A 27935-nucleotide genomic window follows, 5' to 3' on the forward strand; every position below is an offset into this window, starting at 1 on the left:
CAGTTTTGTAGACCCTGCAGTTCTGTAGGAGCCTCTGGTGTCAGCCCACGAAGATGTGATCAATCTTCTTCATTACTCCACCAGTATTGGAGTACCATGTGGCTCAGGGCACTGGAACCAGGATCCAGCAATCCACAGCTCCTGATCTTTTGCAAAGTCAAGGAACATGGAGACACTTTCACCATGGTCTCCAGACTCATGGGGACTGACACAATCCTCATAGCCAGTTAGTGGTTGCATTGAAGTCACCCATGACCAGAGGAGTGTCACCTCACGGGCACCCATCAATCACTGAGCAAAGTTGAGAATAGAATGTCTCTCTCACCGAGACATCACACACCGTGGTCGGAACATACACTGAGACAACAGACAAAGCACCCAGAGAGTGCCTTAACCTTAGTCTCATAATACGCTCATTGAAAGGAGTGGCATTGGGCACAATCGGAAGGAGACGATCCTCCACAGCAGCAGCTACTCCCCGAGTGTGACAGCCATCAGAGAAACCAGACCAATAAAAGGTGTACCCACCTAGAGAGATCTGGCCAGTTCCAGGTCTACATACCTCAGAGAGTGCCTCCACTGAAATGCAGAGTTTACGGAGTTCCTCCTACAGCAAAGAACGATGGTCGTCATGGTGGAAAGACAAGACATTCCATGCACCTACATGGATGGGACACCTTGAATTAGGACCCAAGTGCTACCGTGCAGCAGGTGATGCCTCCGCACCACACCAGTTCCGATCCCCGACAGTCCTAACTCCATTGGCTCTCTAACGGTTTCGACTCTTACATGGATGAGGCTCTTGAGGGCTTCCCCCCCATCCCCTTCATAATGTGAGCACCCTTCCCGTGGGCAGCTGCAGCACAGCTACTCCAGGGGAGAGCAGAAAGATGTCCTGTCTGCCGTTTCAGAGCTGCCTGAAGTTTTTACGGTGGCTGGACTGCCTACCCTGCCACCAAATCCCACGTTCCCTGAAAATTGGAGGACCATTTTAGGGTTGGATGCAGATTAACATCATGCCCAGGTTCTGCCCATTCAAGAATATTGATAACTTACCTTAGTGTTAGAAGCAGAGAGCATAAAAATATTCTTTTTTTTTTTTTGCAGCAGGATGTCATTTAGTCCATCAGATGGAAGCAAATTTCTGTACCAAGAGTTATTTAGGTTTAACACTGTAAAATCCATCATTAAATGTCAGCCCAAGCATAACCATTGTAGCATAAATTCTGAGCTTGAGTAACACTCGGGATTAATGCCAAGGTGGTTAAGAATAAAAACTGTCTAAACAGCATTTCTAAAATGTTTAAATTAGCTGTAATGTTTTTGTTTTTGTTAATGTTTCTCTCACTGAGCTATATCAGAAACAAGCTGGAAAGAAGCTAACTATATTCTGTCAAACAGTCACCATCCTGTTTCCAAAGTTTAATTTGTTGCCATCAGGCTGCAGATTTAGGTCCCCAAGGGTGAAGAGCAACAGGCTTAAGAAGTCTTTTGTTCCCAGAGCTATATTTATTTTGAATTCTAATAACTGTAGGGAAGCTGCCGAGTTATGAGATTGTGTATTGGATGGGGCAGTGAAAAAAATAAAATAAACAGAGACACAAATAATGCTGTTTTGGTGAAAATTAAAAAGCTTTGGTGACATTAAAAAAAAATATATCTTGAACAAACTGTAAATACTGCAGTTGAGACTAACGAGATGGACCTTCCAGATAGTCAGGAGAGGGATGATATAACCACTTTTATCATTAATATACAGTTTACAGGTCTGTGGAGTCACCAACACAAACATGAACAACAATGTGGAGGATAATGAGGCCACTGCAGAAAATAAGATGCACCAAACAAAGCAAAACCCAAACTGACAGACTTTATTTTTATTTGGTACAAATACACAAACCCAGAACCCTCAGTTACTTATCACTTTTTTGTCACAAAGTGGCATAGTTCTTTTAAAAATGTTTAATAGATTTTCATTAACTGAGTTATTGGAGGAACATTGATTTCCCTCAGAAGTGATGTTGCACTTATTATTTAGTGTACTATATTCATTGAAATACACAAATGAACAAAAAAAAATTGAATACATGATTTAATATTGATATACAGTATGTGATGTATATAATGTTATCTACAGTATATGCGTGTGCTTGGTGGGCTAGAGAAGTGAGGTAAAGGGGGGCCTTTTGAGCTTCAACACTCTGGGGCCTTGGGGGGTAAGGGTCTTAATCCAGCCTTGATCAGAGGACATCAAGAAGAGCACTGAGCCTGGAGAGAGTTATAAAACCAATCCAAATTATTTTTCATCAGTACGTTGTGCAACAAAGGATCTACAAACTAAAGAAAATTTAATGTGCGTTTATCTAAATGTGAACCTCGAGACAAAGCAGTAAAAGTCAGCTCTTAATATCCTTTTTTTGTAGCTTTTGTGTTCAGACTGAACATTGCTGTTGTGATGACAACCTGCTGCAGTCATGGCAAGTAGTGTGGCTTAATGACACATTTAGCCTAGTCATATGCCACCATTATATGGCTAATTAAGTGCAACTGCTACAAGAAATGGACTTACCAGCTCTTTTGATTCGTTTTCTTTCCTTCAGTTGGTAAGGCTTGTGATCATGAGATAAAGGAATGGCATTCCCATCTTTATCACAAAGCACTCCTCTGGAGTCTCCAACATTCGCTACTGTCAGTTCCTTGTCAGATAATAGAGCAATTAGGCAAGTGGTACCTGCAATGATAATAAAACATTGTTCAACAGTACTGGTCTACAACATTAAGCAATGTTACATCTCAGTACACATCAGTCAACCCTTGATCTCAAATCTCCTACTAATATGACACAAAAGAAAAATATTTTTTAAACAAATAATGTAAATAAAGTTTTTTTTTTTTTTTTTTTTTGCTTTGACTATATAGAATTGAAGCACACAAGCAAAAACCAGTTCAACCTTTTTGACTCAAGCTGATCCTTTCCTTGGCTGTATAGAAGGACTGTTGATTGCACCAGCCTGTGTTGACCCTAAGTTTTCCCTGGCTGCTTTTCACTTGTTAATTTTAATAATCATATTAAGGGAATGCTTTTCTATTTCAGCTCTGAGTCACCTTTCTCTAAGTGTCTTCTTTAAAGGAAAGGATCTGAAGCACAGGGCAACTGCCTATTTCCTTAGGAAACAAACTTCCACTCAAAGGTACATAAAATCACTTTGGTTTAAAGAAGGAATAAAAAATTTTTTGGGAAACAACAAAACCTAGACATCAATTCTTCAGGGATCTTTTCATAACACAATGTGAAAAAAACAACCACCGCCCTAACATGTACATATGCTGAATTATTCTCCATATACAGTAAGGAAAGTAAATTGCACCTCTTCATGAATTGTCCAGCATTGAGTTAGTTCGTTTCATTTTTTAAGCTCACCTATTTCAATCTTGAAACACAGGATGTCAAATGTTATCCTGGAAACATCAGGTGCAAGGCAGGACTAGCACACTCTCAGTACCACAGAACAAATTTACAGTTGTGAATCAACACTAATTTCTACATCTTTGACAAATGGGAGGAAAATCAAAGACCCTAGAGAAGTACAACATAGACATTCACCCAAGCAGAATCTGAAGCTAGCATTTGGGAGCTATGAGTCAGCAGTGTTACCCAATATGCCAACAGATGTTTAAAATATAGTTTTATTATGTGGCAACTCGAAAGTGAGTAAAATGGATTGGTTTCTGTTTTGCACCCAGCAGTTGGTATGATAGGCTATGATCTATTAGGAAGGAAATGGATGGACAGACCTTGTTGTGTATAGTTCACACTAATATTCCAAAAGCACGTACGTTAGGGATTCACCGATACCACTTTTTTGGAAAACGAGTACGAGTACGAGTACTTGCATTTCAGTACTCGCCGATACCGAGTACTTGCCGATACCGAGTACTTAATAAAAACATGATTTAAATTTACAGGTAACAGCTTTAGTCATATAATTTAACAAAAAAACCAAGAAACTCTCGTCTATCCACTGGGAGGTTAGGCTAATTAGCAACACGGGGCTAACACTGCTTGTCCAAATATCCGTGGTGAAACTAAACGCAGAGGAGGCTTGCAGTAGGCTGTGGATATGTTTTTTCACGGAGTCGTGTAGTTTAGGCAGCTCCGTGTCAGTCATGTAGCGGCGGCTTGGGATATCATATCTGGGCTCCAGAACATGGAGGAGACGCAGGAATCCCACATTTTCTACCTCCGAGAGTGGCTGGTCACTCAATGCAATGTACTCGATAATTGCCTGTGTTATTTTCACAGCACGTGGATTGTCTCTGGACATTTTCTCTCGTCTTGCAAGAGTTTGCTGCAGCGTGGGTTGTGTTGGTTTAGAAGCGTGGGTAAACTCTTTGTACTCGTTGTCGTGTTGGGATTTTAGGTGCTTGATTAAATTACTTGTGTTAAATGCGCTACCTTTTGAGCCTCCTCTGGACAATATCGCTGAGCACAATTTGCAGTCCGCCTTTGTTTTGTCGTCTTCATTCACTTTGAAATAGTTCCACACGGCTGACATGTCTCGCCTCACCTTGCCTTCTCCCCGCTCTGAGCTGCAGCCGGGGCCTGGGGGCGGGCACTCGGCGCCTGTGATTAACCCCTTACACGCCGCTCAAACATAGACATTTCTCAGACCGTGGTATCGGTCCCCGGTATCGGGGGACTTTTAACGAGTATGAGTACTTTAGAAAATGTGGTATCGAGGCCGATACCAGATACCCGTTTCGGTATCGGTGCATCCCTAACGTACGTTCCATTGCTGTTGATATACAAATTATCTTACAGTGCACATTTTACAGCGTTATCAGCTCCAAATTTATATCCACTAACCTATTTGTTAATCTTTATTTTTAATTACATATTGATGGTGAACCAAATGCTATACAACAATGACTATAAGGCTGAAACAGCATATACCTGGTGTTTTCTTTTACATACCTTTTTATAAATGCATGCAGAAATCTGATTAAGCAATAATTACCAACTGCAAAGGCTTACCAGAAGATCAGTTTGGCTGAGAGGTATTCGCTGATGAGACAACAGACAGTGTCAGCTCTGTTGATTTACCTTAGGCAGAAGTACCAATGACCAGGTTAGAGTTTCTGAGGTGCAGCTATGTTCAAATCTGCTGATTTTAGGAAACAGCATAGAGAAGAATGCCACAGAAAGAAGCAGACAGGATAATCCACAAAGTAGTGGCATCTGTGTTAAAGGCAAGGCGCAATGGTAGGTTGCAGGGCACCAAGTGAGGTGGCAGTTCAGGAGCTGCCATTACTGATAGAGATGGCAATTTGGCTGCTGTGGGTTACTAGAGGAGGTGGTAGGCTGGGATGCGGTGGGCTAAATAAGAAGGGATCCGTTATGACGTCCTAAAGAGAGGAAAGTAATGGAATATCTTGAGAGGATTGTTGGAACTTGAAACATATTGATTTATTGATGTATTTTTCTCTGCAGCACCCCAAGACACTGGTTTTTATGAATATGGTTTAAGAAGAGTCATTTATTGAAGCACATACAGTATGCACATAATCACTTCAACTCTTTGTTTTTGAATATACTTCTGAAATACTTTTGCAAAGAAAGTCTTGCCAATCACCTCACTTACCCTTCATCTTGGTACAGGACTACTGATGTTCCAGTAAAGGTTGGTGCCCATGGCTGCGGGCATGAGACATCACAATATGGTGGCAGCTGTGGGATGGACCATTGGCAGTAAGGGAGAGAAAATGGCAGCACAAGACAACAGAAGAAGTTTGGTGGGATTCTATCCTATAATACTGGAGATTTTGTAAAAGAAGCAAACCAAGGGATAATGGACTGAAAAGTGTGTGTGTATGTTTTTTTTTGTTTTCCGAGCATGTTTATATGTTTGTGTTTTTACAGTTTTTATGGGGGGAGGTGACAGAATTTTAGTGTTGGTTTTAACAATGCAGCATGTCATTACCCCATACCCCAGGCTAATGCCCCCCCCCCCCCCACCAAACTGGGGCCCTAAATAGACTCTACCAACACCCAGACTCTCTCCCCAACTTGCCCCACCCTGAATCCACTATATTGCATCTCTTGTAAAAGCTTTAATTTGAACAATAAATATATAAATAATAAATAAACTCACATTACAAAAAATTATAAATTTTTAATGTCAAATAAAAATACCTTTTTTTAATCAAAACTTTGTGGTGAATGTTTAAGGCTTTCTTCAGTTTCTTTGTTGCATATCACAACAGCACACATTTGCATTTTCTGGAGGCAAAGTCACCTATTAGGTTATCATAAGACAGCTTCTATTGAAGGTCTCAGTTGATGCTGATGATAGCCAAGCTGCTTCTATGTTTTTATGTCATAGATAATATTAAATTTGTCTGGAATACTTTGCCCAGCAGATGTAACTGTAACTGAGAGGGTTTCTGCAATCCAGTGGGCAAACCATAGATTTGGACTTTAATAGTACTTAATGGCAATGATATACCAAGTTATTTGTTTGCCTTATAAATTAAGGCCTAATTAGTAATTAATAATAATAAAAATAATGGTTGAGGCCATGGTATCAATGTGCTTTGTTACTTTATATATCCAAACAGTATCACTTGTGACATGTGATATAACAAAAATTTTACCATTACCACTAAATACAAATACTACTAATATTACTACTACTACCAATAATAATAAAATGAAAACTACTGCGACTACGTCTGAATGTGTTTAATAAACTTGCTGAATGCAGTAAACAGAGAAATGAAGCTGAATATTTAGATATTTAGGAAATGAACTTGTGAATGCATCACCCACACTTAACTCATTTATCTAAATTTCATTTTGTGCTTCCAATGACTGCATATAGCAATGAGGCATTAACTAAATCAGTAACGTTAACCAACTACTGAAGTTAATCTAAGATAATTACTCTTTTTGTATGTCAAAGTTGCTTCCACAATGCTTTTCCACAATTCATCTGACAGGTTACTATTAAGCAAGAGAGCCTATTATGTTGGTGAAATGTACAAATGCGTCCTCAATACAACAATACCCTTAAGCACTCATGTAGTCCTTGTTATCATATCGCTTTCAATCTGTAGTTAAAAAAAAAATCAAAACAACCTTTAGTTTGTTCTCCACACATTATGTTATGTATAACAACATTTCTTTCTGATAATGTATCTGGTGGAACTTCACTTTCTGATGGTTTAAAAATGTGCACAGGTCCTGAGGTCTACAGGTATATGGTAGTAATGAAAGCTCTGCTGTGGAGGTTCTCAGTTTCCATTATACGTCAGTGATGTAATGTGATATGTCGGGTTAGGCTCCAGCTATGACAAAGGTAGAGTTCTCTGACTCAAGTCAAGTTAACCATGTGACAAAAACTTCAACTACAGTGGAGCTCCTGAATCGCAAAGCAGCAGAAGTCTGCAGCTGGACCCATCTCACAATAACAGCACTAAGCACCCATTGATCCTTCAATAACACACGCACAGTGTGTGATGTGTGTACAAGGAGGGGCAGCTCTGCCCATGGCTTCCAGATTTGTCAAATGCTGGACTGATGAACCATTGCAGCCATGAGAAATGGAAGTTTGTGGAGCAGGATGGGGTGTATGAGAAGACGAGTCTGTGAGCATTTTATTGAATTAATTCATTAGTGATTTTACTGGGTTTTAGTACACTTCCCCTGTGGATTCGCCACCTCAGACAAACAGCTCGCACGTGTGTGTGATCGATCACGTCCAGTTTATTATGGGAGGAGAGGGATGGCATATTTAAGTAGTCAGCAATAGGTAGGCACAAGGTTGCAAGGTCATTAAAAATGTATAGCCCAGGACAATTTAAAAATAATGAATTTACTGAGGTAGACAAAATGACACACTGGAAAATACTGGAATATCTTGACAGCACTGTTTGAATTTTTTCACTTACTAGGGGGCTTCGCCCCCTGATCGCTTCGCTCGCCAACTCCCGTGTTTGGTTTTCCAGATACACACTTTTAAGATTTTTTTTCTTTGAATTGTATGGTTATTTTTATATTGTCATGCTTGGGTCACAGATTTGCGCAGAAACACAGGAGGTTGTAGAGAGACAGGAACGTTATTCAAACACTGCAAACAAACATTTGTCTCTTTTTCAAAAGTTTATAAACTGTGCTCCATGACAAGACAGAGATGACAGTTCAGTCTCACAATTAAAAGAATGCAAACATATCTTCCTCTTCAAAGGAGCAAACAAATCAATAGGGCTGTTTGGCTTTTAAATATGCGAAGCACTGCAGCACAAAACTGTTGAAGGCGGCAGCTCACACCCCCTCCGTCAGGAGCAGAGAGAGAGAGAGAGAGAGAGAGATAGAGAGAGATAGAGAGAGACAGATAAAAAAATCAATATGTGCCCTTTGTGCTTTTAAGTATGCGAAGCACCGTTCAGCATGTCGTTTGAGGAAGCAGCTGCACAAAAGATAGCAACGTGAAGATAATCTTTCAGCATTTTTAGACGAGCGTCCGTATCGTCTAGGTGTGCGAACAGCCCCCCTGCTCAATCCCCCTACGTCAGGATCAGAGAAAGTCAGCACAAGAGACAGAGAAAAGTAAGCTGGGTAGCTTCTCAGCCATCTGCCAATAGCGTCCCTTGTATGAAATCAACTGGGCAAACCAACTGAGGAAGCATGTACCAGAAATTAAAAGACCCATTGTCCTCAGAAACCCGCGAAGCAGCGAAAAATCCGCGATATATATTTAAATATGCTTACATATAAAATCCGCGATGGAGTGAAGCTGCGAAAGGTGAAGCGCGATATAGCGAGGGATTACTGTATTTTATACTTTTTGTCTTTTATTTCTGACCTCGCTTTGTCCTGCTATTTTTTCAATTACACCTGGTCCGTGATGATTATTTTCCCATTTTTCGAGTAATATTTTCCTTTTGTTTGAGTTAATGTGATCTTTACTATCTTTTTTTGATACTGTAGTGACCTCCGCGTCCGGCTCGAAAAGAGAAGAAGTAAAACGGCGACTTCGTAACCCCAAGCACAACTTTCTAGCACCCTCTCCAACCCCTCCTCCTGTCCCGGGACCCCCCCCCCCCCCCCCCTTACCGCATCAATCAATACCCTGCTGTCAGTCTTCCGTGCTATATTCCGCCATCCCTCAATCAAACCTAACAGTCACTCAAAAAAAAAAGCTTCAATCTGCCTGGAATGGTACAATACTTTCGAATTTCACTGCTTTCATATTCTTTACCTTTCTCTGCATGTGTATCGTGCCATCGTTTTTTTTTTTTACCCTTTCGAATTCCACCGCTTTCATAATCTCTAACCTGCTCTGCATGTGTAAAGCGCCGTTTTTGAATGTCATTATGACATCCTACATTGTCTTTTAATTCTGAGCCTGATTGGATGTGCTTTTTTTTCAATTACACTTGTTCCGGGCTGATTATTTATTTCCTTATTTTCTGAATTTGCACCTCGATTATTCTTTTTCTTTTTTGCATTTTTTTCTCTCCAATGCTTTTGAGTATCTTTTCTCTGCGCTGCTTTTTCTTCTTCGCTTAGTCGTCAATGTTTTATCTATAATGTATTGTCCTTGTACACTTTATATGCGCTGAGAGCCCTGGATCTGTGTGTGCTCAAAGCCTTGACACGACTGAGTGTTTTGCTGCCCGTGCTCTTATTTGATATTGCTTGTAAGTAGGGCGTGTCTTGCAAGAATCTCATGTACTACGTCCCCGCGAGATGGTCCTGGGTCAATCTCTTGGCACAAAGTCTCATGTTTAAAGCCCCCTCGAGATGCTCCGTGGCCAATCTCTTTCGTCTTGCGGGTCTTTTGAGTGTCTTCCGTGATCTTCACGTCTCGTCTCCCTAGTCATTCTCTCCTAGGATTTTTTTTTTTTATAATAGAGAGATTTATTTATTGAAGAGCACCCAGGGTGGGGTGGGTTTTGGGTGATCACCGGTGTGTGTGTGTCTATGTTGGGGGGAAGTGGGGGTATTTCAATTTGTACATCAAAATGTCTCTCCTTCTTTTTTTTTTTGATTACATCTTGCCTGAAGAAGGGGCCTGAGTTGCCTTGAAAGCTTGCATATTGTCATCTTTTTAGATAGCTAATAAAAGGTATCATTTTGCTTGACTTATTTTATTTTTTGTTGACCTTACTATTTGTTTTTGACATCAATAAAAATAATTACAAAAAAGGGACATTAAATGCAAATATGAAAATGCATTATAAAGGGCTTTCTAGCTGGCAAGATATTTAGAGAAGGAGCTGCCTACCTATGAATGCATAATGTAGAATAAAGTCTAGTTAAGAATAAGGGAAACACCGGGGTTCTGCGATACCTATCTCCATATTAACAGTAAGTCGAAGATGGCAGTCAAGAGGTGTCTGAAAGGCAGTAACATGTGGTCAAGGAGGTCTAGTCAGGTGTCTCTATTGTTGAAGTCAAAAGCAGAGTTTGAGAAAAATGCTCAGCTGTCAAAAGGAATAGGTCACAGTCAAAAGGGAGATGGGAGATGAAAAAGTGTTCATCTTCATCCATTGGTAGGAGTGTAAATGGGATAGCAATCTCATCATACTAATAGAGATGTAAGACATGATTATAGTTCTGTATATAGGCCCAGAACTGCAGTATGTTTTTGTTTCTGTTGTTTTTTCTGTTGCTACTTTGCATTATTCCCATGTACTCCCATCTTTTGTTTATTTTGTAACTAAAGGCACTCCTGCTATCTCATTTAGCATGTTTGGTTTTATGTGAATGTAGAGGGCTGTCAACAGAACCCCTCCTATTACATGGCACAACTCAGTAAAACAAAGTAAAACAAAATTTGGGGAGACCAAACAAATGTCCACTGATTAAAGAATGATAATATTTTTCAGATGCCAGTAGTTGTATAAGATGTAAGGGTAGGCTAAAATTAGAATTTCTTCATAGAGACAGTAGTAGCCTTTGATACTGAAAGCGGAATGTTTTTCTCAAGTAACACTAGAACTAGCAGGCAGGGGATTAAGACTGTGCTCAATGCCCCTCATAACAGTACTGTAAATGGAACATCTGAAACATTATCAAAGGAGCTGATGGCCCTTCTTTACCAAATGTATTTTTGAAATAAGCACCTTGATATCTAATGATAAGCAAAATACCACTGCAAAGAAATGCATTGAAACAATTGTGATTAACCAATCTGATGTTTTAAGCATTTTTAACAGCATAAAAGTGGGCCTGGGAGAGAGGCTGTATTGCAACATCCATCCATCCATCCATTATCCAACCTGCTATATCCTAACTACAGGGTTATGGGGGTCTGCTGGAGCCAATCCCAGCCAACACAAAGCGCAAGGCAGGAAACAAACCCCGGGCAGGGCGCCAGCCCACTGCAGGGCACACACACACGCACACACACACACACACACACACACCAAGCACACACTAGGGACAATTTAGGATCACCAGTGCACCTAACCTGCATGTCTTTGGACTGTGTGCAACAACACTGCCATAATGTATGATAGCCATTAGGCTTGAGGGTACAATGGCAGTGATAGCATTGCCACTGCCAATAGGCCACTGCTGATAGGGAGCACTATATCCCATTATTGTGTATGGAGCTCCAGATGAAGTGATTCCTGGGTCACCAATGTAAGTCCAGAACATAGGGTACAAGGGGAGGCATGATAGATGGCATAAGAGAGAATTATTTTTTAGTACTAGGGTCCCTGCTCCCTGCTCGTTTCGCTTTTGCCAAATCAATATGCGGACAACAATACAAACTACCATACCAGATCGGTCGAGCCCCGGGTTAACAACAACTGCCACCAGAACTGTTACCCAACAGGGTATGGGCAGAAATTGGGCTACTGTTGGACGAAGAATAAGAAGGAGAAGAAGAGGGGGGAGACATGTCCAGAGGCAGGAGGAGAGAAGGAAGGTAAACAGAGTGGAATTGAGGGTAGGAACTTTGAATGCTGGCAGTATGACTGGTAAGGGGAGAGAGTTAGCATATATGATGGAGAGAAGGAAGGTTGATATATTGTGCGTGCAAGAGACTAAATGGAAGGGGAGTAAGGCCAGGTGGATCGGAGGTGGATTCAAATTGTTCTATCATGGTGTGGATAGGAGGATAAATGGAGTAGGGTTTATTCTGAAGGAACAGTATGTCAAGAGTGTTTTGGAGGTGAAAAGAATGTCAGACAGAGTAATGATTATGAAGCTGGAAATTGGAGGTGTGATGATGAATTTTGTTAGTGGATATGCCCCGCAAGTTGGGTGAGCAATGGATGAGAAAGAAGATTTTTGGAGTGAGTTGGATGAGGTGATAAACAGTGTACCCAAGGGACAGAAAGTGGTGATTGGAGTGGATTTCAATGAACATGTTGGTTAAGGGAACAGAGGAGATGAGGAGGTGATGGGTAGGTATGGTGTCATGGCTGTAGTGAATGTGTATTTTAAGAAGAGGGAGGAACATAGGGTTATGTACAAGAGTGGAGGAAGATGCACACAGGTAGATTGCATCCTATGCAGAAGAGTCGAGTCATTCTGAAGGAGATTGAAGACTGCAAAGTGGTGGCAGGGGAAAGTATAGTTAAGCAGCACAGGATGGTGGTCTGTAGGATGATGTTGGAGATGAAGAAGAGGAAGAGAGTGAGGGCAGAGCCAAGGATCAAATGGTGGAAGTGGAAAAAGGAAGACTGCAAGGTTGAGTTTAGGGAGAAGGTGAGACAGGTACTGGGTGGTAGTGAAGAGTTACCAGACAGTTGGGAAACTACAGCAGATGCAGTAAGGGTGACAGTAAGAAGGGTGCTTGGCCTGACATCTGGAAAGAGGAAGGAGGAAAATGAAACCTGGTGGTGGAATGATTCTTATAGCGTATGGTTCATTATTGTGTAAATCTACGTTTTGTGCATTGAATGATGCGAATGCAAAAAGATTATTGTAGACGCGTATATTTTTCCTGTAGTGTTCATGGATTTCACTTTCACCAAACAACAAATCTTTTAATTCTCGCGGATACGCCTCTTCATTGCGAAGCAACACTACTTTTCCCTGATGGCAACATGAATTAGACGATCTACAAGTCTCTGACATAAACTTTAAAGCCTTACAATATCTACATACTTCTGACATATCACCTGTGTCCATATATTCGATCTCTTTTTGCTGTTCTGTTATTTCACCGAGTAATAAATTCCGTTGGTTAGCGCTAATGCGATCTTTACTATCATTTTTTTGATACTTTCAAATGTTACTATTTCATAAGCTGTAACTTGCTCTGCATTTGCATCGCACCATCTTTTTTCTTGTGCCTTTCGAATTCCACTGCTTTCATAATCTCTAACCTGCTCTGTATGCATATATCGTGGCCCTGTTTTTGAACCTCTTTATGACGTTCTACTTTGTCTTCTTGTCTTTGTTGTTTATTTGTGACACCGCTTGGACCTGCTAGGTTTTCAATTCCACTTGGTCTGGGATAATTATCACTTTCCCTTATTTCACCGAGTAATAATTTCTGTTTGTTAGTACTAATGCGATCTTTACTCTCTTTTTTTGATACTTTTGAATTTTAGCACCGTGATCTTGTTTGAAAATGTTTGTAAGTAGGGTGTGACTCGCAAAGGTCACCATCTCACGAGACTTGCTTCCAAAGGATGTCAGTATCGCGTGACTTGACCATATCGTGGGACGTGAAAGTGTCTCTCTGAAGTGTCTCTCTGTCTCTCTTCAAAAGATCATGTCTTATTGCCAAAAAGTCTTGTCCCAAGTTTTTTTTATATAATAGAGAGATATACAGTATTTCCCTTCATTGTATTATGATAGTCAGATTGCCTGGTTCTTTAACAGAAAGATGATTTATGATTTCCTAGCACTTCCCTAACCATTAAAGTAGGAACTAGTCTTGCCCCAAGAAAGAGTTTCATGCAAAGACTTAAATTAAAGGCCCTCCTGACAACATGACGGTTGTACTTGGAGTTGAAAGGTCTTGTGATGGCAAAAGTACCAATAGTGGAAAGAGGAGAGACCAATGAGTTAAGAGAAGGATGCAAGGAGTGAGCAGAAAAGGATTAACACAGGTTTGGCAAGGTGGGCACATGGAACAGCCAACTTTCCAGGTAGACACAAAATGATCTTTGTTTTGCTGGTATTTTAATATATATAAATGATTTGGACAGGAATATAAATAACAAGATGGTTAAGTCTTCAGATGGTACCAAGCTAAGTGGTAATCTAGAATCCATGGAATCATTACAGAGGGACTTGGACAGCATACAGTCTTGGGCAGATTTGGGGCAGAATAAATCTAATATAAGTAAATATAAAGTATTACATGAAGGAAAAAATGTTAGGTTTGAATATACAATGGGAGGTCTGGAAATTGAAGAATGCCTTCTAAGAATGATTTAGGAGTCATAGTGGACTGACACTGTCAACTGCCAGACAGTATTCAGAAGCCATTAAGAAAGCCAACAGAATGTTAGGTCATATAGCACGATATGTGGAGTACATGTCCAAGGAGGTCATGCTCAAGCTTTATAACACACTGGTGAGGCCTCAACTGGAATATTTAGGTCCAGGTTATTTTCTTTTAAACATGCATCTTTCTGTTATTATACAGTTTTTTCATTATTATGTATCCCTTGCCTTTATGTATGTGTCTTCCTTGATTTAGGGTCTGCTGTGAGCACACAGCACTTCCTACAGACCACAACAGATAATAATGCTTACAACAAACAGATTCAAGAAGTGTAGGATTAGCTGGATTTTTTTCTTCTTTTAATTTCAGTCTTCTCTGAACAAGAAGTGTGTTTTATGTTGTTGAAATCTACCATTGTAATCTGCATTTATGAAGAGACCACTTAGGCAATGCTGAAGGTTGCCAGAATATCTCAGAATAATAATTATTGTTGGAGTTCTGAAAATACTGCTAGAAGAAATCATATTTAAAGCACACCCAGCAATATTTAGATAAGCACCAATGTGCTTATCAGGCTCATCAGGCGGTGGTGTATGCTGTTATACTGCTACTGAATGTGATAACAAATACCTACAGGGCACCAAATGACATGCAAGCATTCTGTTTGTTGAATTTTAATCACCTTATAATACAGTACTCACACACTATGGGACAGGTAGTAACTACCAATGGAAAAAGGTGTAGAAAATAATGCTGTAATATAATATTAATGACTTTATTCAATAACATAAAGACCAAGGAAGCCTAAAATGCTATTTTTGTAGTTGAATTGTACTGTCACGCGAGGAAAACAGAACACGTTTAAAGGAATACTCCACCCAAAAATTACTTTTTTTATTATTACTGCTTACTGGGAGAAAAACAAATGTTAATCTCATATTTTTTTGGAAAGTATGTAAGAGATATTCTCACAGAACGGGATTAATGCATGACCAATGCTGGGCAGTGGCAAACTCTGTGAAAAATGTTCATGTAAAAAAGAAAAAAAAACTCTCATTACTCATGTCACATAATTAACATATTTTACATGGTCTGTAGCTCAAAAGATACACAAGATATACATTTTTTGCCAATATGTTGTGTTTGTTTGGTTTGTGTGTGTCCTGCGGTGGGTTGGCACCCTGCCCGGGATTGGTTCCTGCCTTGTGCCCCGTGTTGGCTGGGATTGGCTCCAGCAGACCCCCGTGACCCTGTGTTTGGATTCAGCGGGTTGGAAAATGGATGGATGGATGGATGTTATAAAAATAGTTACTTCATGAATTTTCAGCATGTATGTAAACAGTAATCTCAAAGACTCATAGCCCCTATTAGGGCTGTTATTTTCCCATCTATATTGTATCTTTTATAATAACCATTGTACAGATTACCAGCCAAGCAGATAGCTCATCAAATCCACAGATTTTACTGCTTGGGTCAGTTTCATACAGGTTGTTAAGAGACAGCATGGGTCTGGGTTGTAAACTTAGTTTAAAAATATCTATTTTCTTTCTGTCAAGTTCATTTATCATCCTCTTTAATAAAATCCCTGTGTGCGTCCAGGTGTCCATGTGTGTGTGTCTTCTAGTGAAGTGCGCATGTGTGGGGCACGGTGCGATGCGATGTCAGAGAAAGTTACAAGCGTTTTACGGAAATACAAACCAGTATTACTGCGAGAGGAAATTAAAGGTACACAATACAGTGACTCATATTACAGCCACATACAAGCCAGTATTACTGTCAGATAAAATTAAAGGCATATTACCGATGCGCACGCCTGTATTACTGCGAGAGAAAATTAAAGGTATATTATGGACGTACAAGCCAGCGGACGTACAAGACAGTATTACTGTCACAGAAAATTAAAGACACACAATACCCGGCGGCAGCCCATGAAGAACGGTCAGCTCAGCAAGTAAACATCAACAAAAGAAAGGCTGAAAGAAAAAAAAAATACGACCAGCAAAAAGAATGAGGTCAAAGTCCCTTGCCATTTAATATAGACTGTTCCTACTAATATTTATGCACTACTGTTCTAGCGCCCGTTATTGTAACGGGCTAAATGACTAGTAATCTAAAATATTTTTCATTTTTGTTTTAACATTATTCTTTGTGATGTTGCTACCATTATCTTTAACATTTTTTGCACGGTTGGCACCATTTTGTGCATTGTTCCTATGTGTGCCATCATTTTAATGTTAGCAGAAACCCTATTTTTTCCGGAAAGTGGTTAGCATCCCATAATTGAGACTGTGGGGGAATAGAATCATCTATGTTTGTTTCTTGACCACAAACTACAATAAGGAAAATGAAATGAGCATATCTTTAAGAAATGGAAGCTAGCACTGTTTGAACAAGAAACCTGCTTCACGTAATTCTTATAAATAATATACATTTTAAAAAATTGTTCACTGTGGCTAATGCTGTTAAAAGAGGAGCAGGTTCTCCAAAATCATGAAATGGACACATGGGTTATAAATTGCATAGATGGATGGATGAATTTTTTGTATATAATTTAACATTTTTATATTATTTGTTGACATGGACACTCAAGAGTCTCATACGGGGATATATGAAGCACCAGATTTTATGTACCATATATAAAGCTAACATCTTGAAATTATGACCACATCATAATTTTAAATTCAGTTATGTGGAGCAAAATAATGTACTGGAGCAATTGTGCTCTGAAATAATGAGCTTCTAACATTTTACAATGCAAATAATTGTGCCAAGTTTCATTCAGACAGAGTAATTCTTTTTCTGAGTTATTGTATCCACAGACATCCTGACACAAATGCATACAACTCCATAGCTAGGAATTGCTCTCAAGTGGTTATGGGATATCAAAATCAAGTTTAGTAATGTCTAATATATGCAAGTCTGTTAAATTCTGACCATGCAACAGTTATGTTATGTGTAGGTAAAGTAAAAAATTGTAGATATCAATAACAAAATCCAGGGGACAAGGCTGGAAACAGTCTAGAATAGTAGATAAACTTAACAAAATCGTTAAAATTGGGACACCTTCTTTATTGGAAATGTGTCATTCCAGGAGAATGTACTATAGAACAAAACACTTACACGCAACAGAGGAAAAGTTTCATTTGTGTTTAAAAGGTGGTATCCTTTTAAACCATATTTGAACATAGCTTTGACAAAACACAGAAGACGGATCTTTCAGTTTATTAACCTAGTTAGGTAGTACGTGATGAGAGAGGTTTGTGGCGTTGCATATTTTAAATAAATAACTGGGTGCCCTGGAGTGTGCAGGCTCCAGGAGGGTGCAGGTGCATGTGGGAATGTGTAGGTGCCACTCCGAGGTTGATTGGGGTGCTTGGCTGATCACGCATTCATGTGCAAATGTGAGCAGATCAGTCAAGGGCTTTATTCACACCTTGAAGTAGGTCATGGCAGCACCTGCACCCAATTGGTACAAGAAAAGGAGCCTGCACAGCAAAATCAGGAGGGACAATGAAAAGATGACAGAAAGAAAGAAGAGTGAGGAGGCCAGTTCAGAGGTTAACATTCATGAGGAAACCAGATGGCAGCAGAAGCGGGAAGTGCGGAGTGAAGGAGACACAGTGACCAGGCCCCACAAGTAGGGCAAAGTGAATGGGGACATGGAACGAACCTCCCAGGGATCCAGATAATGCCATGGTCATGTACGGAATGATGGAGGTCTTGCTGTGTATATGCTGGAGAATGCCAGTCAAGGCAGGCAGGATGGGAGATGGGGGAGGTGGTCGTAGCTGTTGCCATCTTGGCCAGTCAGAAGACCCACTGGGGTTAGCTGGAGTGACTTGAAGTGAAAGACACGCTGGACTGGAAGAGGAGTAATTCAGTGCTGGGGTGGCTTTATCTAGAATTGAATGACTGTTTTAATTGGATATTTGAATTGCTTGCTGTTATCCTCCACAATATGCAATGTGTTTTTATAGATTGCACTTTTGGACACCTACCCTTACTGACTATGTGTATCCTTATTTACCCAGCTCATCATTGGGTACGTTATAAATGGTTCCAGGTTCAAGTGGCTCCCAGAAGCTGCTGAGGAGTGTGGAGCTAACCCCAACTGTCACATAATAGTTATTTTGTTTCAGTACCTAAACCACTAACTGCAAACATAGGTTGGCAAGCTGGTCTGATGTTGAATTGTTTCCTTATCTACTTCTTCTGGCAGACCAACATTTACTTTTTGCTTGAATTGACTGTTCTTCATTACTTAATAATCTTTGTCTGATTATTGTCACATAGCAAAGGGCCCAATACTAGGAAAAAAATCACTTGCTAAGTGATCCTGGTAATCCTGACTATTAAGCAGTTCTTATCTGTTTTTAGACCACTACTGTACTTTGTTTTTTATGTGAGTGGCACCTGGGAAAGCTCCACATTAAATTTCCACTCTTTTAAATGAAATTACTTGGAAATAATTACATTAAAAACATTTGTAAAGCCTGTTCACTTCTTAATTCCACAGTAGCATGAAATATTCAGGACCATATATTTGAATCAATATGCATTTCCATGGAGGTAGTCCATTATGCCAAGCTCATGTCCTTGCTCTTGAATGACAAATACATTTATTAGAAAACAATTGTGTAGTAAATAAATGAAGACTGAGGGGAGGCACAGTGGCGCCATGGGTAGAGCTGCTGCCTCGCAGTTAGGAGACCCGGGTTCGCTTCCCGGGTCCTCCCTGCGTGGTGTTTGCATGTTCTCCCTGTGTCTGCATGGGTTTCCTCTGGGTACTCCGGTTTCCTCCCAAAGACATGCAGGTTAGGTGCATTGGTGATTCTAAATTGTGCTTGGTGTGTATGTGCGTGCCCTGTGGTGGGCTGGCGCCCTGCCTGGGGTTTGTTTCCAGCCTTGCGCCCTGGGATTGGCTCCAGCAGACCCCTGTGACCCTGTAGTTAGGATATAGTGGGTTGGATAATGGATGGATGAAGACTGATGCAGTGTCTTTTCAATATATAAACACATTTTGAAACACAGATGATTAGGGGGCTTTTCTACATGATGGTATGGCACAAAACATATAAGCTGTACATACTAATTTCAGTATAAGTCATTCCCAAAACAAGAAAGCAAGGAAAAAAAGAAATACTGTAGTTAAAGTGTGACCATGTAAAAAATGGTGCTGTAAATTTTACAACAAACAAGAAAGTAATTAGCTCATTAAAGTCCAAGCTGTCAACATCCATCCAAAATTAGCCAGTAATCTGATCTTGTTCCTTCCCAGTCAGACTGCACCAAGCATCAGTTGTTGGCTATAAAGCAAAAACTAAAACATTTGTTATAGACTGACGCATATAAATTTTCCTGCATTATGTGAATGTGTTATGAATACTACATCAATGAGATATCCTTAAAAGAATAACAAAACCTTGTTTTTATATGGAGATAATTAAAACTAGTTAGTTATTTAAGTTAGTGTAACCATTACCTTAGTTTCTTACAAAAAGCAAGGAAAATTATATTTCTGTTGATCTGCAGCTAAAAGTGATATTTTTGCTCAGTATGCAGGCAGAAGAAGGGTTGGCCAAAGTGGTCCTTAATAGGTCACTCTGCCAGTCTTACAGGAAAAAAAAAACAACAGCGGCAATGAACACATTGTGTGGCCACCCTGGCCCTGGCTCTGACTGCTTTTGGCTCCGACCAGAAATAGACTGCATTTCGAAAACTGGTGGGTTCCATGAATTACACAAATTACAGTAGATATAAACCAGACATATAGATACTGTATATAAGTAAGGTAGCATTCAAGATGGATAGATTGATAGACAGACACACAGAATATCTGGAGGGCAGAGGTGGTTACACAATAGCTTCATAAGCAATATGTATATGCATAAGAAATATGTAACTAGGTTATACAATTTTTTCAATGCTAGGAAATATATAACATTGTTATTTATTTTACTGCAAAATTTGTTAATATGTCTCCTTGTTAATTGCAAATAATTAAATGACTACAGCACTGCTGTAATGGTCTAGCCCAATCCTTCCACAATTTCCAGGAAATCATATGGTGTAAATAATATTTAAACATTATTATATTATATTTTAGTTAATTATTTTTTCACCTGAAACCATTTAATTTGATTCTAAACCATTCAAATTTGTGAGTTAGAGGTTATACTGTTGCAGATGTGCACCTTGATAGTTTTCTCCATTTTTTTTAAATTGTAATTGTAATTACTGTCATTTTGATTATTTATAATAATGTAACAGTATTATTTTTACTTCACATTGGGCAATAGAGAACACTGAGGTATGTTTGTTTTCCCACTTTCTGCATAATGCGTCATTTTTTACTTTCCACTTCACTGTAATAAATAAAGTCACTGGCCTTTATCCTGTGTATGTACTTCATTTTGTGTTAGGTATCTCTTTGCATTGAGGGATAGTTTTGCCTTTTTTGGTTTATGGCATCTTTGAGGTAGACCTTAGACCACTATAAATGATGCCGCAGAAAAAAAGTTGTTTTATTTTTGTATCTTCAGTTTTATTTACAGTTTTAAGTTGTAAAGGATCATCAGTTATTTCTGTTGCTGCTCCATCCAGTCTCCATCCCGTCCTTTTACTATTTCAATGAAATAGTTTTTTAAATTGTCTTTATTTATTACTGGTGTACAGTTAGCATCCATATACCTATCTTCCTTTCCTGTTTCTGATCCTGCTTCTTCTAGTACAGTGCCAAAAGTAGCTAAAGCCTAACCAAGCAATGTTCAATGCAAGATGTCAACCAACCCTGAACAGGATGCCATTCTTCACATTGTGTCAATTTATAGCTGCTGATCAGCTGATGGTGCACAGATTTGGGGTATGAAAGCAAACTTGAGGGTCTGGAGTTAAAACAGTAACAGAGCTTAGAAACTGAACACAAGTGTAAGGAGCAGTGATTCAGCAGCACTCACCACTGCTGTGTCATGCTGCCTCACACTAAACATAAACATCTCTTTATCGATCTCAAGGTATTGGAAAGCAAATACGTATACAAAAACACACACCTACACCTACTTCAGACAAACACAGCAATCAGAGCTTGATAGTGTTTAGTGGTAACCTTTAAAAGGAAACACTCTGACATTTACGGTAGCACTCTGTACTGAGGATATAACAGCTTGAGGAAATATTTTTATCGCATAGTTCAAGGCAGTTAATTTTATTTGACCTCCTTTTCATTTTTCATCTTCTATCTTGCAGTCAATTCCACAGGCTTGGGAAAACTAATTATTTTTTATCTCTTAGGGCCAAAATGATAATAAGCATTCAGGTATTTCTAGCTGGAATCGCCTCTAACTAACAGCAGACAAGGTACAAAGATAAGCCAAATAAATAATAATAAAACTGAACCTTTAAGGAAGAAGGCTACGGCAGCTAACTTATTAAGACTTTGTTTTTCATAAAAATAAGTAAATTCGTTTAAGTGTGGAGGCTGACAGGATAATTGAGCTATATGTAAAGTTTCTATTTCAGTTTATTTGGATTTTTTTTTGCATTACTGTTCATTCATATATTAATTCTTTATTGCCGGTATGTGCAGTGTTACACAGCCAAGGATTAGCCTTTGTAAACTGACCATGTGTTAATGTGTGTATGAGCTTGCTCAAAGATGGGATGGAAACTCTCTGGTGTTATTTCTGCAGTCACGGCAGGCTCCGAATGCCTGTGACTGTGAGTGGAAAAACTGAATTTAGAAGCCTGATGGATTGCATGGAGTGCACAAATTACACATAAACCAGACAGACAGACAGACAAACAAAATGTTCTTTGCTATCACTGAATGTTGCTATATAAAACATTATAAAGGAGTGATTTTTAAGCAAAACTCTTATGCAAACAGCAGCACTTCATGCAAGATACAGGCTAAATATCAGGCTCCTTAAACTGATGTTACATTACACAACTTTTTGTCATGAGGTATGTCAGATTTGCTGATTGTGGCTGCTACTTGCACCATGTCAAATTACACAACCTAAAATTGTAGCCCATGTCACATTTACTGACCGAGCGCCAATCTTCCAGGACAGACGTGCTCGCTATTTTTCTGACAGAAAAAAAACAAAATATCCTGACAGAGCTGGCACTGTATGAAGTGTTAGCAGCTGAAGCAGCAATCTTTGACCTTTATTTACTTTTTCCATTCTGTTATGGTATGTAAAATACAAGACCTCAAACAGATGGGCTTCTCTTCTGTTTGCAAGGTCCACAGCCCCTGTGCTGCCTGATGAAGCCAGTGCTGTGTCAAGCGTTAATAGCTGTGGTACATTCAGCCATAGTCTGTGCTCTTTTTTTCTTTTCTCCATTCTGTTTTTAGTTGATAAAACACAACATATCAGACAGAGAAGCTTCTCTTCTATTCCAGGGGTTCAAAACACATAGGTTTCTTATTCCTCATCTCTACAGTCTATGTATTGTACTCCGGCTGAAACCCTCACACGCAAAGAGGATGTCCGTCTGACCAAAGAGAAAATCAAACCTGTTAGCCAGTCACAGACTAATTGGTCTCAGTTATTGGGTATGTAACATTAGACGACTGCTTTCACGAAATGTGCTGCCAACTGCCTCCCACTGGCTAAGATTATGTAAATGAAGGCTAAAACTTGAAGTTGCTGGAAAACTCATCTAATGTGACATAGGCTTTAAATGTGTTATTTGCTTTAAAACTACTGGGTTTTGATTTTGTCACACAAAATAAAAAGATATTATATTTCTTTTCTCAACACTGTAATGGTAAACTGTTTCCTATCGTTTCTGTATGACTGACTATGCCTGCGTAGGTGTCAGGGTTAGTGGTGTGTATTCTTTTCTAACTGTTGTAAAAACGTTGCACGATGCCTGCACACCCTCCACCCGTTTACTGAACCTGCTTAATATAATTTGAAGGAATCCAGAGTCTATTCAGGATAAAATTTTATTAATTTCCCCAAATATTCCTGAAAATCTAGAGAGTAAAAAGTACAATAATATTGTTTACTCATTCCTCTACAAGCAAGAACAAAAAAATGAGAGAAAGACAATGATACCCAGCTTTCTAGTGATGTATAATGTGTCTATGTGCCTTTTTTTCAATAAATACAATATATTTTAAATAAATTGTCCATGAAAACTACATATTTTGTCTCTCTTTGCTTCTCCCACAGTCCTACAGAAAGCGACTGCCTTCAGGCATTATGTCTGTAGCAGTCTTACCCCAATGATCCCCTTGTCACATGCACCATATTGTCCTGTAAGACAAACTAGAAAAAAGACTAAAAGAAAATGAAGAATCACGAAGAGATCAAATACTATAAACCTAAACAGATGAAATCAGAAATTAGCATGCTCCCTGAACTTCAGAGTGGGCAGACAAAGTGATGGAAACATCAACTCACCCATTCATTATAAATTCCACTCTTATTAAATAATGCCTTAAATAAGTAATTTATTGTATACCAACAGTGAAAATTTAAACTGCCTACATTATGCTATGCCCCCAAGGAAACTGGTGTAGGATAAGAATAAATGTATAGTAAAATAGACAGACCAACATGCATATAATTTTTTTTTGTTAAATTCACAATTTCAGTCTTCTCACATTTTGACCTGGATAAAGCTGGCATACAATACAAAGGCAATATGGACTAATACCTTTCTTTGGTTCACGGGTCATAAATAATGAGAATAAGGTATGTGAGGCTGGTCCTGCAGAAAAACCTTTCAAGAGAACAATATTCTCATTGAATGACGCACGATCAGCTTAGCAGGCCTGCATTGCATTTGTTAAAAAATCTGATGTGTCCACACACAATTTTCTCAACCTAAAACTGTGATATCAGGAGAAAATTTTTGCATGCCAGTATTTTATTACGTGGAAACAGAAACAAATGTTGCTAAAAAAAATGGACACTTTCCTTCATTAATAGCGCTACATGTACAATTCTTATAACTGTGCCAGGAAGAATAATTAACTACCAGCAATTATTCACTTATTTGCTACTTTGTCATTGATCTCCACATTCTTGTATCCTGAGTAAATGGAATGAATAATGGAAAACCTAATCCGATTTCACTTGGAGACGTGTTCAGTGCTCCTTCATCTAAACTGTGAAACAGTTGGAGCTTTTCTCTGATATCAGTCACCAATTGTTTCACACTGTTGAATGGCAGGTTTCAATTCTCTGCAACACAGCTAAAGTATTATGTTTGTTTGATATTGCATTGCTGGTTGTCTTGGCTGTTCAGCAGTCATTTGCTCTGATCCTACTGACAGCTTTATCTGCATGCAAGAAAAAAACTTCAAGTTTAGAAAACTGAAAGTTTCTTAATACTGTATATATACTCAAACAGAACTAACCACAGTAACGCCATCATATATTCCTAGTCTTTTGATTAACTCTCTGTAGTTAGCTCAAAATATTGCGCTAGTTGGCTTCTAGTCCATTTTAAAATGTTCCTCTTGATATAAAGAAAGACTTTGCTAACAAAACTTATTTTAGCCTTTACTCCAGGTCATGAACTACAATGGCAAAATGTAATATGTTTAAATTTTCCTATAGTAGGAGGACAAGCTTTTAGCTGTAGGGCTCCAAAACCCTAGAATGGTCTACTTCACAATATAAAATGTGTCCCATTGGCGTGTTTCAGGACTTATTAGTTAACATGAAGCACTCTTGTGTGCTGTTGCTAACCTTACCATTGTCTTTTTCTTCTCAGAGTCCTGCAATGGCACTCAGTCATTGCTGTTAACCTAAATTATGATCTCTGAGTGGAAGGGAGACTTTAGCATCACCTGACATATTGAGAGTCAGAAATATGGTTTAAGGTTTCTTTATTTAGTCATGTTTACACAAGAAAACATGAAATTTGCCTTCTCAGTTGCATCTAATAACAGACAGAATGAAATAAAACAGACAAACAGAAACAAGAAAGGTTAAGGTAAGGCAGTTAGATAATACATATTTACACCAAATAAAAAAAAGAAAGGTTACAGGATATATATCAACAACCTTAATCATTATCTCCGATATTTCTTATTGAAAAGTCGTATGGCACTAGGAAGAAAGGAGTTTCTGGAGTGATTTGTGTGGGTTTTCAAAGCGAGTATCCTTCCTGATTTACTGAACTTTAGTTCTACATGTAATGGATGACTGTCATCAGTTGAGATGATTTCCAGTTTCTTTAACATTGCCCTCTGACACACACTAGTCAAATCATCTACATCAGCCCCAATAACTTTAGCTGCATACTTCGTAATCTGCTGGAGCTTTTTTGAGTTTTGGTTTGTCAGACTATTAAACCAGGCAATGAAACTGAAAGTGATCACAGACTGGATCATACTGCGATAGAAGGACAACATGAGGTCCTAGTCTACTTTAAATAGTTTTAAATATGGCATATCAAAGTAGCGAATGCGGCCATTTATTATACATAGTATTACTATCTGGAAGTTTAAGAACTTCATTTAAAAATCTTTAATAATGTACCATATATAAAAATCTTTAGCAATGTACTATATATTCCTAAGTAAATCCTTATATATGTCATGTTTTGTGCTTTACTATGCAGAACTTGTGTGTAAAAATTTGTTTTGTACTTTCATTTTTTTTTACACTTTTTCCTAGCCTGTTTAATCCAATGTATGTTTACAGGGGACCGGGGCTTATCCCTGCAGCATGAATGTGCTAAGAAGGAGTCATAGACACACTTTCACTTGCTCATGCATTACATACATCATTACATCACTTACGTTACATTTAAAGTCACAAATTAACTTAATATGCCAGTATTTAAAGCCTGAGTATTTGGTCCATGTGCACATTGGGAGAATGAGCAAGCTGCAGGTGGACAGTGGCTGAGCAGGGATTTGAACACTGTTACCTACAGCTGACAGATAGCAAAACGTACATTTCCACTGTATTACCTTGTCATTCTGATTCTTTCTGATTGATAAGAAACCTGCCAATAGAATTACTGCAAATTCAGTCATATTAAGCATTTCACATTAGAAAATTAAATGAATGGAAGCATAATCCTAAGAAAATGGCTAATACAGTGACATGGTTATTAGAACAGCGCCAGCAAGCTTGTCTCAAACCTCTGCCCTGTTATTCATTGTGTAGAAATTGCACATTCTTATGTCTGTTTGGTATTCTCCGAGTACTCCAGTTTCCTTCCACATACCAAAGGCTTGCATGTTAGATTAACTAAGGTATCTAAATTAACCTCTACGAGGGTGCCTTTTGACAGGATGGCATCCCATACTGGGCTGATTCTTGCCTTGTATGGTTCTGGCTCCCAATTACCTTCAGATTCAATCAGTATGTTCAAGAAAGACAGAATGAAATCAATTACTAAAAAAGTAATTCAGATAAGTTTTGGTTTTGAATCATGCAGTGTCCCACTGCTTTGTTTTTTGCAAAAGGCTGAAGAGGCCCCGTCTGTTGGAAATGCGTCAGAAGATTTCCGAGTTACTGTCTAAGAACGCAGACAAAAGTGACATTACACCAATCAAACTTACAAGAGCTTCTTACATTTTATTGAGCATATTGTATTACCATCAACAATCTTTTGAGCAAATGTGTTCTATGACTCACTTTGAATTAAAGGGTTAAGACCAATTACTGAGCATTGGAATATCAGTAATTGTGATGTTAGAAAACCAAATAATAGAGAAAACATTCAATGTGTTTGGCTAAAATTAATACATTTCTACTTATTTTTAGTTAATTTATTTACATCAAGAGAAACTAGAGGCTACAAATAAGAGTTACATTAATATTTTTTCTGGACCAGTACAAAATGTGAAAAAATATACAGACAAATACTTTTCAAGTATTTCTATTTTTTCTATATTGCTGTTCTAAACTGATTATTCCTAAGGCCTTAAACAATAGGAAGATTTTAAGAACTGTAGATTAAAGATCATAAGTCTAATTCAGGCAACGACAAAAAAATGTTAATTAAATTATCATGTGCCCTTCACTCATTTACAGTCATATGAAAAAGTTTGGGAACCCCTCTTAATTCTTTGGATTTTTGTTTATCATTGGCTGAGCTTTCAAAGTAGCAACTTCCTTTTAATATATGACATGCCTGATGGAAACAGAAGTATTTCAGCAGTGACATTAAGTTTATTGGATTAACAGAAAATATGCAATATGCATCATAACAAAATTAGACAGGTGCATAAATTTGGGCAGCCCAACAGAGATATTACATCAATACTTAGTTGAGCCTCCTTTTGCAAATATAACAGCCTCTAGACGCCTCCTATAGCCTTTGATGCGAGTCCGGATTCTGGATGGAGGTATTTTTGACCATTCTTCCATACAAAATCTCTCCAGTTCAGTTAAATTTGATAGCTGCCAAGCATGGACAGCCTGCTTCAAATCATCCCATAGATTTTTGATGATATTCAAGTCAGGGGACTGTGACGGCCATTCCAGAACATTGTACTTCTCCCTCTGCATGAATGTCTTTGTACATTTG

General features: G+C 38.7%; 1 protein-coding gene across 2 annotated transcripts in view; it reads right to left on the reverse strand.

Moving 5' to 3' along the window:
• The window catches only part of ppm1lb (protein phosphatase, Mg2+/Mn2+ dependent, 1Lb), a 245567-nt gene that overhangs the window by 19183 nt on the left and 198449 nt on the right, over window positions 1-27935 (reverse strand). For both annotated transcript variants that reach the window (XM_028794463.2, XM_028794465.2), the window contains exon 3: window positions 2570-2731. In XM_028794463.2, the coding sequence (XP_028650296.1) occupies window positions 2570-2731 (162 nt within the window). The remainder of the gene's footprint in view (window positions 1-2569; window positions 2732-27935) is intronic.

This window comes from Erpetoichthys calabaricus, chromosome 2 (genome assembly GCF_900747795.2).
Source record: "Erpetoichthys calabaricus chromosome 2, fErpCal1.3, whole genome shotgun sequence".
Lineage (NCBI taxonomy): Eukaryota > Metazoa > Chordata > Cladistia > Polypteriformes > Polypteridae > Erpetoichthys > Erpetoichthys calabaricus.